This window comes from Polyodon spathula, chromosome 13 (assembly GCF_017654505.1).
Source record: "Polyodon spathula isolate WHYD16114869_AA chromosome 13, ASM1765450v1, whole genome shotgun sequence".
NCBI classification, from domain to species: Eukaryota; Metazoa; Chordata; class Actinopteri; order Acipenseriformes; family Polyodontidae; genus Polyodon; species Polyodon spathula.
This window is the reverse complement of record NC_054546.1, coordinates 36673823-36689084: the sequence shown is the minus strand read 5'-3', so window position 1 is coordinate 36689084 and position 15262 is coordinate 36673823. Positions and strand designations below refer to the sequence as shown.

Here is a 15262-nt window from a genome sequence, read left to right as displayed (position 1 = left end):
ACCATATATTTCTTAAACTTGTCCTTCTGCATCCAGTCTCAGCACATACACAGATTGAGGGTCTCTCGTTCTTTCTCTCCCCAGTAGCATCTACCCGCTTTCTGCTAGCGCACAGAAGCCGCCTTGGCGCTACCACTGAATGGATGGCACAGTGCCAGTTTCCCTCTGCCATCATCCGCATTCGCAGCTTGTCTCTCTCCCTCTCTCTCTCTTTCGCTCGCTCGCTCCCTCTCTCTCTTACCCTCCCTCTCCTCTCTCTCTTGCCCTCCCTCTCCTGTCTCTCTCTTTCACTCCCCCCTTTTTTCTTTTTGTTCTATAGACTTGACATTAATTAACATACGGGTTAATTGATTCTAAAAGCTGATGAATTACACTTAACATTTCCCATAGGGTAGGTAGCCCCCCGCCTGCATGCGCCCCACACAGCCTGGCACTGCCTTTCGGTCTGCCTGCCTTGCCTGTCTACACTGGTGCTGGTTTAGAAACACAGCGAGAGCCCTGGAGCTAGCTACTAAAGTGTAGTTTTAGCCCTGTACTGTACCATACTGTACACTGTGAAGGATCTCAAGCTGCTTATTGGACTATAGCTGATCGGAGTTGACGTTTTGCTGTCTGATCCCACCACAGGATGTTACGATGGAATTTTGTTATAAATAATCAAAGTCCTTGCAACCCCGCACCCACCCCTCTCTCTGTCTATCTCCTTTTCTCCCTCCCTTCCTTTCTACAAACTGCACACTCTCTCGCACTAACACACACTCTCACGCATTCTCTCACACACACAAATGCCTGCCTTTTCGTCTGCTAGTCCATCTGTGTGTTGAGCGCTTAGGGTGTTGGCAGAAGTTCTGGAAGATGTACAGTATTATTTATACATTAAAAATTTTTTTTTTTAATAACGTTTTTTAGCAGTAGCCACTCGCTACCAGGAGGCTTAAAGCGAATTAGCTAGAATTAGTTATCGCTATCATATTTGATTAAGCAATTATCACCGCCTCTACGCTTTTTTTTTTTTTTTTTTTTAAACCGAGCTTATGAGTTTAAAAAAAAAAAAATACAATCACTACGAAAATTGAATATTTTAAAAAGGACCCCCCCCCCCCCCCCCCCCCCCCCCCCCCGGTCCCCCTCCTCTGACTTAAGGAAGAGAAATATGAGACAGGCAAATCGACAGGAGCCCAGCCCCTGCTGTTAATTTTATTTGATCTTCTTCTTTTATTTTTATATAGTTATCCAGTTATCTATCTGCTGATATATCTCTAAGCAGTTAATTGAGTGTTGTTTAGTCCTGACTAAATTGGTTCATGAAAGTTTGAATAAAGAAATACCCTATTTTATTTTATTTTATTTTTGCACACACCTTGCATTTGTTTATTTTTTTACCTTTTTTCATCCCCTTCCTTTTTTTAAATTCATTACATCACTGGTAAAGAGGGCAACTTGTCACACATTTTCATTTACGAAGTGTGCTTGCTTTCTTTATTTTTATTTCTTTTCAGTTTTTTATTATTAAATAAAACAGGGAAGCATGAAGCAACTGAGGCAACAAGATGAATCCATTATGCAAATTAACTGCTATTTGCATAATGTCTTATGCCTGGAATATGCAAATGAAGCGTATAATTTATGAGTGACTGCGTCTGTCTCAAAGTGTTCCCATAACTTACAAAGTGGCGTTTTTTTTTTTTTTTTTTTTTTTTAAAAACAGCGCTGGCATCGACGGCACACGCACAACACAGCCATTCACTGTACGAACACAGAGGGTCTTAGATAGTGTCTGTAATGGGGGGTGTTGGAGGGTGGGGGATGGAATCAGGGGCTTGTCCACAAAACTGGGTGTGTGAAGGTGGGGGGGGGGGAGATTAAGAGAACAGTAATTGCTTTTGGAAGATAAAACACAAAACATATGGTGTTTTCTTTGTTGTTTTTATATTTGACCTGACCGTCAAACACAGACCTTTGTTGTGGGTTTTTTTTTTTTTTTTTTTTTGACCCCTGTTTTTAAAGATGGAGGTACTACTGTATTTCTTTCTCTGTTTGGTGGGTTTTCTCAAGTCTGTGATCCTGAATTGAAGAAACAGCAGAGGAAAGAAGAAAGAAAAAAAACAAAAACAAAGAAACACTTAAAAGGCATTTTCCTGCACAGCCTATCTCGGCAACCGGGGAAAGACGATTCCTGTGAATTAAAAAATCCAGGATAATTACCGCAGCCGTTAATTGAGAGATTAAGGTCATGTGAAATTTCACATTTTTTATTTTTTGATTTATTTATTTATTTTTTAAATTCTCGCTGCACAATTCACATTTGCACAATGTATTCATCTTTCTTATAGCAAACTTCAGTCTTTCTCTATCCAGTCTTTCCAACAACACTGATGACTTCTCGAAACAAACATGATGCTGCCCGTCTCATTACTTTACTATGCTATAGTATGGTATACTATACAGTAACATAGTGTATTGTAGATAATACAAAAAAATAAAACGCCTTGTGTGGCTGTCTCTTTGAGACTGTCTCTTGTTTTAACAGGAGGGCCGTTCCATGTTGAAAAGGACCATTGTTGTTTTTGGGGTTTTTTTTGTGTCTTGGCTTTTTTTTTTTTTTTTTTTTTTTTTTTTGCTGCTTAGCGATCAAAATCTTTTATCTTTTTTTTCTCTTTCGCTGTTTGTGTGTTTCCCAGCCAGTATCGAAGAGACAGCTCTGGGAATTGGCATGCCTGCCCCTTTCATGCCTAAAGGGTCATCTGTTTAATTTTTCCCCCCTGCACTTTTCTGTTTTGAAAAACCAGAGACAAAACCGGAGTTGGCATAGGAGTCCAGCGGAATGCCAGTCACACCGAAGCCTGTTAGTTCACAGCCAGCCATCATCCACTCCCTCTGTTGCTTGCTTGATACTTGGGTTGAGCTCAGCACATGGATCGCTAGTAATATACCCAGTGTTTTGAATCTTGGAAAGATGCTTTCTTTCCCTCTATTTTAATAACATATGTAAAACAAGTGTAATTAGCCATCTAACTGCTGGGTACTGTCTTCTCAGCTGAGTGACTGGGTGCATCACTATTTTATGCCTTGTTGGGATCCTGCTACAGTGATTATTAATGAGCAAGTTCAGATCATTTTCCAAAAGCAATTCATTCAATGGCTTTTCCAGTGACTCCTATTCATTTATAAAGCGTGAATTTGCCCCACATAATTGGAATAAAAATTCTTTATTATATGTTTTTTCCTAATTTGCATTTGACTGTCAAAATAATTATTCTAGAGGTTTTCATTATTAATATGCAAGTTAATTGGGGGGGGGGGGGGGGAAAGGAGATCTACGACAATATTTAGTCTATAGGTTCTGGCATATACATAGAGGCAAGTAGACCTTTTATTTTGGAATAAATTAACAAAAAAAAAAGAAAAACACTGTATTTGTAATTTAAGTAGCAGAGTGCACATCTGTGTTATCACAAAATGCTTACTCTGTATAGATCTATTTAAAAAATAAAACTAATTAATTCAAACTGCCTCAGAACTCCGGCTTGTTTGGTGCCTTAACCACGTTATAAAACAGAGACAGTGGGCCCTGTTCACAAAGCTTTAATTCTTGTGTTGTTAAAGTTTTCAAAATGTGTGAACTTAAATATTTTGATATTCTTGAAAACTGTCGTAGACTGGCTTCTTCAACAACATTATAGAACAATTTCACAAATATCTCTAATAGAACACGGTAAAGCATTTCAGAGTTTCAGATAAATACCATCCCCCAAAAAAACTTTAAAATAATTTTAAAAATATATATAATGCAGTGTTAGTAAATGTGTGATGTGTCTTTCTCTCTCCGTATCTTTTATGATTTATAGATATAAATATTGTCAAGTGTTCATTTTTAGGGCTCTAGTGTCTGTCACTGAATCTTCATATTATCATTTGATCTTTTGTCTGATTGATACCAATCTTGATCAACAGTTGTATCACAGTCTGTCATTCTCTCACAATGAACTCACACACACAGTATCTAGCACACCACCAGTAATCAATTCATTAAAACACATGGGCACAGGTTTATCAGTTTTGTTTCTGTAAGGCAAAAATAAGTTACAAAACTGCTATTGTAGCAAAGTATTAAGAGACCATTTGAGTCCATAAATTAAAATGCCTCTCTGTTTGCTACTAGTTCTATAAAAGTTTTACTTTTCTTTCACAAAACTTTACAGTAAATGCAATGCACACCGAAAAAAACAAAAACAAAACAAACAAAAAAACTGTGTGTAATTTGACTATTTCTGCAACTGCTAGAAAATCCCTGAGCTGCTTTAAGGTTTATTTATTTATAATTAAACTTGTAAAATAGCATTTTTGTGTACAAAAATGGTTTTTGGGTCACGATCAAATCCCTAATAAAATTATTGATGTGATTCCCAGTACAATCCGTCTCTTCTAGTCTTGGTCCTGTCTGCCTAAAATCTGCCTGTACAGTCGGGCATGGAGCTATGGGTTTTTTCTTTTTCTAAGTTTATAACCCAAGTATCTCTCTCTCTCTCTATCTCTCTCTCTATTGCTATTATTGTAAAGCATAACTTTTACCATTACTAGATGTGTGTGTGTGTGTGTGTGTGTGTGTGTTGGATTTTGAGCCATTTCAATTGGGTGTGGTGTTCTATGCATGGGATGACATCTGTACTGGAATTTTAGTTGATTTCAGGTATTCGATTTTATAATATAATATATAAAGCTCCTTTTATTCTAAATCATCCCCTACAAAAGAGCCATACTATATTAAAAACATTCCTATATTTTTACTAGTAAGGAAGTTATTAACAGTTTAGCTAGTTACATGGCTCTTACACTAGTCTTAACTCCACGCCACCGTGACTAAGGGAAATACAGAGACGAAACTTCCAGAGTATATGTAACTTAGCAACAAAATCTCCTTGAGAGATTAGCAAGTCTTAGTGCCATAAATCAAAATGACCAGCAGAATACACACCATGTGTTGTGCAACTATTGCTACATAATAAAGACAGACAACAGGACATAATTAAGCTTTGTAATTTACATTGGTTAAATAAATGTCACAGTTTTGCATATTTACGTAAACAATATAACTTCAGTGATAAAAAACAGCATTACATTTAAGTTGCAAATTAAAAAAAAAGAAGCAAGAAAGGTGAGGACAATGTGCCAGTTAGCAACATTCAAGGTGATCTTCACAGCTGTGATACAAGCGCACCTGAATCTGACCTGAGGAGAACTTCAGTGTCCACACCTTGGACCCTGCAAGCTTATGGCTGTATCCGTCAGTTACATTATTTGACCTTTAACTCTATTTCATAGAGATACAGAAGTCACCTACTCTAACTAAATGAATATTGCATCCCCATTTTAATAACGACACTGTACTTTACCAATACTCCTCCAACACGATTCAGTGTGTTTCCATGACAAGAAAATCCTACTCCATGTTTGGGAGATCATTAAAAATTCCTTCTAGATCTATAACGTTTTTTTTTTTTTTTTAAACTTCTTCAAAATGATTTATATTTTGGTTTCAAATTCTGTTCAACAATCTCTTCGGCGTCCTTTCTATCTATCCATTAATCTATGCATATTGTATTTATGAATAAACGTACAATATACTGTACTTTTTCATCATAACAGTAGAACCTGTTGTATCCGATCCTTTAAGATGTAACCGACTACGGTGTTTTAGATACACTAATATACTGTACCTGACATTTGTGAATTTATAATCCCCTGACCATTAATAAAGGAACTACAGAATAGTATGACACCTCCCTCTGAGATACAGTATTTTTACATATAAGTTGGACCCCTGTAATTAATTAAACGGGATATGACAGGCGCTACTGTATACACACATACATACAAACCTACTGAATGTCCCTCATATTATCAAGACTAAATACAAATTGCATCATAGAATTTATTTTATAGGCATACTAATAAGTGAAATGTCTTGTGGCAAATTTTTCGATTTACTTTATTATTGTTCAGCCATCACATCTTTTTTCCAGTTGATAACATGGCTGAAGCATTTAATCGTTGGGTTTTCATTCTGTTTCTCAAGATGGTTTTTGTCCGTTTCGGTGTTGAGAAGCACCTTTCTGCCTCTGCTCTAGTCATTGGAGTGGTAATAACTATCTTCAGTGGTTTTGTAATCTCCGGAAATGTTCTGTCCAAGTTGTTATATATCATCAGTTCAAGCATACTTATTGTATTTTCAACATTTTTAAAATCTCATGTTTCATACACTGTTTGTAAGTCCATGTATAGGGTTGTCTTACTAAGCATTGGATATGCTTGAACTATTTCCGCTAGTACACCGTCCGGGAAAGCTACTTGATATTCATCAAAACGGTCTTATGCGAACCGTTCTTTTGCATAAGAGATAATGTCACTGTGGCAGGCTGGCGAGTGGATAGAGGCCCAGAGACAGTCTGCAGTTCAAAAAAATAACAATTTTATTATAAATAAACAAAAATAAAGTGCACAAGGGCAAAATAACAGATACTCAAACACAAATAAAGCAAAAACAAAATTTACAAAAATAACAATCTCCAGGCTGGGCAATGCCTTCACTGGATTCAAGCTCTCCAAACAACCAAAAAAAAACCAACCTGCTTCCTCAGCTCCCTCTCCCCAAATGAGAAGCAGAGGCCTCCTTTTATATCAGGTGGCTGGGCGCTGATTGATCGTTAATCAACCTAATCAACTAATCAACCCCAGCCACCTGAACATAATAAACCCAGACAGGTAGGGGAAGTTAACCCCATCCCTGCCAATTTAAAGGGCAGAGCTTTGCTCTGCCACACACCTCCCCCCATGTACAACGTACACCGGCCGCAATCGGCCAACTCCCCCCTTCCCCCCACCCTCCCCACCCCCCTCCCCCCAAGAGTCCAATTATGTCCCTTGGGTGGGCTGTTATGGTGGGTGGTGGTGGGCGGGGTTGATGTCGGAGCCCCCAAGCCTTCTTTGGTTGAGGGGGCCCCGAATCTCCAAGGTAGCACGGCGACGGCGGCCCGGCTCCCTCTGGTGGCGGAGGCGGCGATGGCGGCCCGGCTCCCTCTGGTGGCGGAGGCGGCGACTGCGGCCCGGCTCCCTCTGGTGGCGGAGGCGGCCCCTCCCTCTCGGGTTCTGAGAGCGGCGGCGGCGGCCCTCCCTCTCGGGCTCTGAGAGCGGCGGCGGCTCCTCCCTCTCGGGCTCTGAGAGCGGCGGCGGCTCCTCACCCCTCTCGGGCTCTGGGGAGCGACGGCAGATCCTCCTCCCTCTCTGGCTCTGGGGACGACGGCAGACTCCTCCTCCCTCTCTGGCTCTGGGAGCGACAGCAGATCCTCCTCCCTCTCTGGCTCTGGGAGCGACGGCAGATCCTCCTCCCTCTCTGGCTCTGGGAGCGACGGCAGCTCCTCCTCCCTCTCTGGCTCTGGGAGCGACGGCAGATCCTCCTCCCTCTCTGGCTCTGGGAGCGACAGCAGATCCTCCTCCCTCTCTGGCTCTGGGAGCGACGGCAGATCCTCCTCCCTCTCTGGCTCTGGGAGCGACGGCAGCTCCTCACTCCTCTCTGGCTCTGGGAGTGACGGAGGCTCCTCCTCCCTCTCTGGCTCTGGGAGCGACAGCAGATCCTCCTCCCTCTCTGGCTCTGGGAGCGACGGCAGATCCTCACTCCCTCTCTGGCTCTGGGAGCGACGGCAGCTCCTCCTCCCTCTCTGGCTCTGGGAGCGACGGCAGATCCTCCTCCCTCTCTGGCTCTGGGAGCGACGGCAGCTCCTCCTCCCTCTCTGGCTCTGGGAGCGACGGCAGATCCTCCTCCCTCTCTGGCTCTGGGAGCGACGGCAGATCCTCCTCCCTCTCTGGCTCTGGGAGCGACAGCAGATCCTCCTCCCTCTCTGGCTCTGGGAGCGACGGCAGCTCCTCCTCCCTCTCTGGCTCTGGGAGCGACGGCAGCTCCTCCTCCCTCTCTGGCTCTGGGAGCGACGGCAGATCCTCCTCACCCCTCTCTGGCTCTGGGAGCGACGGCAGATCCTCCTCCCTCTCTGGCTCTGGGAGCGACGGCAGATCCTCCTCCCTCTCTGGCTCTGGGAGCGACGGCAGATCCTCCTCCCTCTCTGGCTCTGGGAGCGACAGCAGATCCTCCTCCCTCTCTGGCTCTGGGAGCGACGGCAGATCCTCACCCCTCTCTGGCTCTGGGAGCGACGGCAGATCCTCACCCCTCTCTGGCTCTGGGAGCGACGGAGGCTCCTCCTCCCTCTCTGGCTCTGGGAGCGACGGCAGATCCTCCTCCCTCTCTGGCTCTGGGAGCGACAGCAGATCCTCCTCCCTCTCTGGCTCTGGGAGCGACAGCAGATCCTCCTCCCTCTCTGGCTCTGGGAGCGACGGCAGCTCCTCACTCCTCTCTGGCTCTGGGAGTGACGGAGGCTCCTCCTCCCTCTCTGGCTCTGGGAGCGACAGCAGATCCTCCTCCCTCTCTGGCTCTGGGAGCGACAGCAGATCCTCCTCCCTCTCTGGCTCTGGGAGCGACGGCAGATCCTCCTCCCTCTCTGGCTCTGGGAGCGACAGCAGATCCTCCTCCCTCTCTGGCTCTGGGAGCGACAGCAGATCCTCCTCCCTCTCTGGCTCTGGGAGCGACGGCAGATCCTCACTCCTCTCTGGCTCTGGGAGCGACGGAGGCTCCTCCTCCCTCTCTGGCTCTGGGAGCGACAGCAGATCCTCCTCCCTCTCTGGCTCTGGGAGCGACAGCAGATCCTCCTCCCTCTCTGGCTCTGGGAGCGACAGCAGATCCTCCTCCCTCTCTGGCTCTGGGAGCGACAGCAGCTCCTCCTCCCTCTCTGGCTCTGGGAGCGACGGCAGCTCCTCACCCCTCTCTGGCTCTCGGGAAGGCGGCTCACCTCTCTTTATTGGAGTGACCGGTGGATCTCCCATGTCTACCGCCAGGTAATTAACCACCATGAGGGCAACCTCTGGGAAGGACGCCGGGTGGTGTTGTTCCTCCCACTGTTCCCACCTCTCCCCATCTCGACGCCACAGCGTGTTGATAACTATGGGGAGATCGTGGACGAGGTCTGCCTCAGGGTGCATCAACCAGTCCCAGATCTCCTGGGAAGGTGGTGAAGGTGGTGGTGCTGGAGGTAGTGGGGTGGCCCCTGATGCCCGGGGTGAACACTGCACCTCTTCCTGGGCCTGGTTGTAGGGGCATCCTGCCCAGTTGTGGCCGTCCTCCTCACACCGGCCACACCAGTTTGCCGGTGGCACGTCTGGGCAGGACCGCCAACGATGGTCCTCCTTCCCGCACCAGGAACACCAGGGGAAGAGGCTGGCCGGGTCCTCCAGCGGTGGCTGCAGCAGCTTACATTTCTTCAGCTGCTGCTTGTCCTGCCTTTTCCACTGTCTGCTCTTCTTTCCCATTTTTTTTTTTTTTCAAAAAAAAAAAAAAAAAAATTATCCCAAAAATTCCACAAAACAAAACAAAAAATACTGCTCTGAGCCTCTAGGTGGCGCTATCCCACTTCTGACACCAAATGTGGCAGGCTGGCGAGTGGATAGAGGCCCAGAGACAGTCTGCAGTTCAAAAAAATAACAATTTTATTATAAATAAACAAAAATAAAGTGCACAAGGGCAAAATAACAGATACTCAAACACAAATAAAGCAAAAACAAAATTTACAAAAATAACAATCTCCAGGCTGGGCAATGCCTTCACTGGATTCAAGCTCTCCAAACAACCAAAAAAAAACCAACCTGCTTCCTCAGCTCCCTCTCCCCAAATGAGAAGCAGAGGCCTCCTTTTATATCAGGTGGCTGGGCGCTGATTGATCGTTAATCAACCTAATCAACTAATCAACCCCAGCCACCTGAACATAATAAACCCAGACAGGTAGGGGAAGTTAACCCCATCCCTGCCAATTTAAAGGGCAGAGCTTTACTCTGCCACAGTCACAAATTTGCAAGGCAGCTCTGTCATAATCTTCTGTGGTATTTGGGCCCCTTTGTCTTTTATGCATTGGTGGCAGGTTCTTGGGGAGGCTGGATTCCTGTGTTCTAACAGATGCTCGGGTGTCCTGAATGCTTTGAATGCTTCATTTGCATCAACAGATGTAATATTCCTTGGCTGGAGTTTCCCATACAAAATATCCACCTTCATCATTATCTTTTGGAACAAGCACAGGAAGTACAGAAACACTTTGTCCTTGAGGCTCTGGCAAAAACCATTAGCTTCTCTAACTGACACTGTCAAAAGTTCAAAAAACTTTGCTTCACTTCACTCGCTGCTTCTCTGATTATTAGATTTAGTTGATGGGCATAGCAATGGACATAATGTGCATTTGGATATTTTTCCTTCACAAACTTCTGGACCCCACCAGTCTCGACACGCATTACACTAGCTCCATCGTAGCTCTGTGTAGTTATTTTAGCCTTTTCACTTTCTTCTGTGAATATGGCATTTAGCTGTTGTGTAATGGCTGTGGAAATGGCTTCAGCATTTCCACGTTGCAACTCAGTAAACCAAAAAAATCGCTCAACAGCACGTCCAGTTGTGGGAACAATGTACCTAAAAACATGTCACTGGTTTCATCAGCTTGAATAGTGACATAATCCGTCTGTTTCAATTCTTTAACAATATTTTCCCTGCAAACCTCTGACATGCAGCCTAGAAGTTCATTTTGAACTGCCTTAGAAGTGCCTTTAAAGACTTTGGCCATCTTCAAGTGTGTTTCCATTGCCTGATCAAGCTTTGAAACAAAATCTACCAGCCCAAGAAACACACTCAGATTGGAAGATGTTGATTCATCATGACCTCGTAAGGCCAATTCAAAAGCGCCACAGAACTTTTTGCATTCATGTGTGTAAGTATGTGTCGGTTTTTAGACACTTCTTCACTGTTTCTTTTATGGCATTTTGGTAAAGCAGTGGACAGCAATGTTCACTCTCTCTAACATACCTGTTTCACATGTCTTATGAACTCTTGAGTTCTCATGTTGTTTTGATTTTAGAGAAGAGATATTGCAGGTCTGTAACTCTGGTTCTTAACCGTGCTGCATCAGTGTCACACCGAGCCTTAGCAAAAAGGAGGCAAGGAAAGCAAAAAAGTGCATTGTGTTTGCGCTTGCACAACCCCATGGCCTAAGCTTATAGCACGACTTGTTAAAGGTTCGAGTGTGTGCCCGTCTTCTGTCACTATTCACCTACACTCATTTTATTGGAGGTCTCCTGGGTCCCAAACAGTTGATCTGCAGTTTCAGCACCTCCTTCACTGTAGCAAAATGATTAGCAAGCAAAAATTCTGCTGTATTCATGTCCTCTTTTTTTTGGATTAACTTAGAATATTAAAACCTGGCAATATACCAAAAAAAAAAAAAGATTAAAAAGCTAAAGTACACTGAATGTAATCAAATTTAAATGTGTATTTATTTAAATTTAAGCTGCCCTGAATCTAAATCAATCCCAAGTTCAAAGACCAAGAACAGGGAAAAAAATAAGACCTTAAATGGAAGTGACAATTTAAAAAAAACAAAAAAAAAAACAAAACACAACAAAACCCCCCACTGTAATTAACAGTGAAGTAGTGTGTTTTTTTTTTTTTTTTTTTTAAGGAACCAGCAGATAATTTATACAGACCTAATAAAAGACCGATCAACTACAAAAAACAGTAAAAATATTTAAGATTTAAAAACACCTAGAAATAATAAAACGTGAGATGTCAACAAGTAACATTAATTTAAAGTTAGACAAAGATAACTAGACCTGTGAATTTTATTTTAATATTTAAACAGCTTAAAGGTTTTGTCTTTCTGCAAAGTAACACACCATGCAAGACTGAGAAGAGACAAAGTTGTGCTGCTCATATTTATATCCTTTGTTGTCTTGACACTTGCACACTGCTTGTCTGATCACCGTGTTTGCTAATTGGCTGTGCGCCATCCAGATATTTTTAAGCCAATCAGAGCCGGTCCTGGCTGATGGCTGGCTGCTACTGCGCATGTGCTCAGTGGATTTGGGTGCTTGCATTTCTAAGCGAGCATAGCTCGGCTTCAGCCCATTAAACAGATGGGATGAATGGCATTGTTGATGTGCCAGTGTCACGTGGGGGTGGGGGTGGGGGAATGAAATCCGCATCACCCAGAAAAAGGGAAGCACAATTCATTGATAAGAGACTGGGGGTTCAGTAAGCAAACGAACGATGTTAACCGGGCGCCCCTGATGAATATCAAACTTAAAAAAAAAAACTGTTTAAGTTTTAACTGTTTACACAGAAAATATACCAAAACAACATGGAGTCCCATGTTTTAAGAAAACAATTCTTAAAATTTTAAATCCTTGTATTCTCAACTACACAGCTGAGCAATCTTTCCTATCAACCCGAGATCAACCATGGAGAAGCAGATGAGCCCACACAAACACCGATGTTTCAAATGCACCACACTTTACACATTTGCTAAACACATCTGTCAAGTGTCAGCTGGGCTAATATGAATTTACCTTTAGGGTGTTGAGCCCCTTCTACATTTTTATGAAGTATTCCATTGAGATGCAGAGGTTTACCATATGTTTACATATTCTGTTTGATCATCTCACTACTTCTATTAAAGGCTTAGTTTTTACATTTTTATTAAAAGGTTCCTATGAAACCTTGTTTGACCCCACTGTGTATATAGGTGAGGCTTGAAGGGGTAATTAAACAATCACCTGCATTCTAGGCACAATATTCTATAGCTTATACAGTAACTGCACCACTATGGCATACCTGCCTATATACTGTACAGTAGATCACACATGCCGTATCATACCCTACATAATGTTTTCCGTGCACTTAAACATATTCTAAGTCATTAAATATAAATTTGATCTCTGGAAAAACCTAACCTTTTGAGATATTTGCTTCGTACCCTGTACACAGGTATATTCTGTGAATCTTATGGTTGTGGGTATCGTATGTAAGAAATTAACCCTTTCACGACAGTTATTTTCTAAAGCTGCCACCCCTACATTATCAGAGCCTCATATCTTAGTCCGGAAGCGTCTTTTTAAATGTCTGACCCACGTGTTTTTCCTGCTGTTTTGCAGAGCCTCCGGGTGTCGGACAGATCCCCTTGAAGACCCGCAGGCCCAGCTTTCCACCAGAGACCACCTGCTTCAGCAGCTCCGAGAGACCTTCCTCTCACAAGAAGAGGCCCGGGCTGAGGTGAGTGCTCACCCCTTCTGCTTTTTAGATCAGCCTGTGGTGGACTGGTTCCATACTCCTCCACCCCAGTCATGCAGAAGTCCTGAAAAAGTAAATAACACTTTGTTGACAAGTCACAGTAACAACCAATCAAGAGAAAAATACCTAATTTTAAAAAAGTTATCACTGGCCACAGCAGTTTAGTAACAAGAGTGTTGTCCATGGCTTATATTTGAATTGTGTTTACAAACATGATAGTGTCCACATTTTGTTTTAATTTAAGAGATGACGCACTTGCTTACAGTCTGCCCAGCATTACTGAATACCTGGGGACTGACGTTGCCTGGGTGCTTAATATTTAATACAGCTTTTGGAACAATCTTGGTTGTTTCTATTACTTTTTACTCTGGGGTAGTTCAAATGAATAAATGCTTATTTTTGTTTGATATTTTGTAGGGTGCCATCTCCAGAGGTCGCGTTTACGCAGATATCTACATTATAACGTTATAAACGCAAAACAATAACAGCAGTGTGTTTCTAAAACGCAGATGTTAAAGACAACATTTCCCCTATCCAATCATTTTGTTTATATTACAAAGTATTTTTTATGCAATGCAACGTGTAAAAATGGTTCCACTGCTCCCTGCATCCCCCTAAAAAAAATTATTATTATTTTATTTTTTTTTTTAAATCAGTGGAGGTCTTAGTATCCCATATAGCATTGCGCACATACCTGCCAAGTATAAACCGCAAACCTGTAAATAGTTCTGATGTTGACAGCTACCCACAAAGACATTGGTACATGTTCTGCAACAATGATTTTTACATTGTTAACGGGGTTTCAAAGGAAAATGTTTCATGGTCTATGTCTATTTCTAGTCTACTACCATGAGTTATACTATGTACTGTTTTGCATGTTAACTTCGTTAATCTGAAATAGTTACACTGGAAAATAATATAAATATATTGATGCAATATGTAAAAATGCAAATGTTATGGTTGAAAACGCAGATTTTGAGATGGTATGCTTTTTACAAATGGTCAAGCAAATTAGTTGTGTTATACTTTTCTTTATTGCTTTAGAAAATAATTGTCAAACATAGAAAGGCACTGTAGCTCGGTCGATACAGTACTTGTAATTCTGGCACAATGCTCTTAAGCTGCTGTTTTACTTTGAAGACTCCTGCACAGATGCAGTCCCATCAGTAAACACTCACAGCGGGTGGGGCGGGGGATTGAAGGCGAGCTCAATCGCATGCAGATTCAGTGAGTCAGACCTGAGGGGACACAAAAGCTCTGCGCTTAATGCAAAAAAGAATTGCCGATTCCAAATGTAATAAATAAAAGCTTCCCTTTGCTTAAACCCTTTACACAAAAACGGAGCACAGGCTTGACTATCGATAATTGTCAAACAATAAAATACATCGATACATCGCCTCAGCCTTATGATAAACATACTTAATATCAATTCCCTGTTTAGTAATGCATACTGTAAGTTAATTTCAATTGCATATCAATTCAATCTGCAAAGTAAAGCATTTCCAAAATCTTGTATTAACTTTCGTGTGAGATGTCTTCAGTTTCACCACACTGCGTAGAGGCTCACAGCTTTGAAGAGATCTTCTGCACACCATTTTCCCGTTTTGAAGACATTACAGTTTTAGAACACAACTCTATTTTGTAATTGTTTTCCCCCACCATCCCCCTCTGCAATAGGTTGTAATATTCAAGCTCTGCTGTGGCTTAGGATGAAAAATAGATTGCCCTTTTCTCTCATACAGTGTTTAAGATGTTACGATTGAGTGTTATGGATGTTTTACTTTACAATGGCAAGATTTTTAAAGAGATACGTATAGAACAATTTTTTTCAACATTGGCTTATATTATTAACATGGTTAGAAACTCACACTGGTCCTGCAACCATTACTAGCTTTCAGAACTGTACTGAATTTATTATTTATTTACACAGGACTAGTGTAAGTTGCTAGCCCTCGCTAATAACCTTCGTAAATATGTCAAAGCTATTTTTCAAAACTGTATAAGGGAATTGTGCTTTATTTCTGTTTTTAACATACCTGGATAATCAGTTTACTCACA

General features: G+C 42.4%; 1 protein-coding gene across 1 annotated transcript in view; it reads left to right on the top strand.

Annotated features, from left to right (window-relative positions):
- The window catches only part of LOC121325319 (putative leucine-rich repeat-containing protein DDB_G0290503), a 142430-nt gene that overhangs the window by 27881 nt on the left and 99287 nt on the right, over positions 1–15262 (top strand). Inside the window, exon 7 of the mRNA XM_041267748.1 lies at positions 13069–13186. Within this exon, the coding sequence (XP_041123682.1) occupies positions 13069–13186 (118 nt within the window). The remainder of the gene's footprint in view (positions 1–13068; positions 13187–15262) is intronic.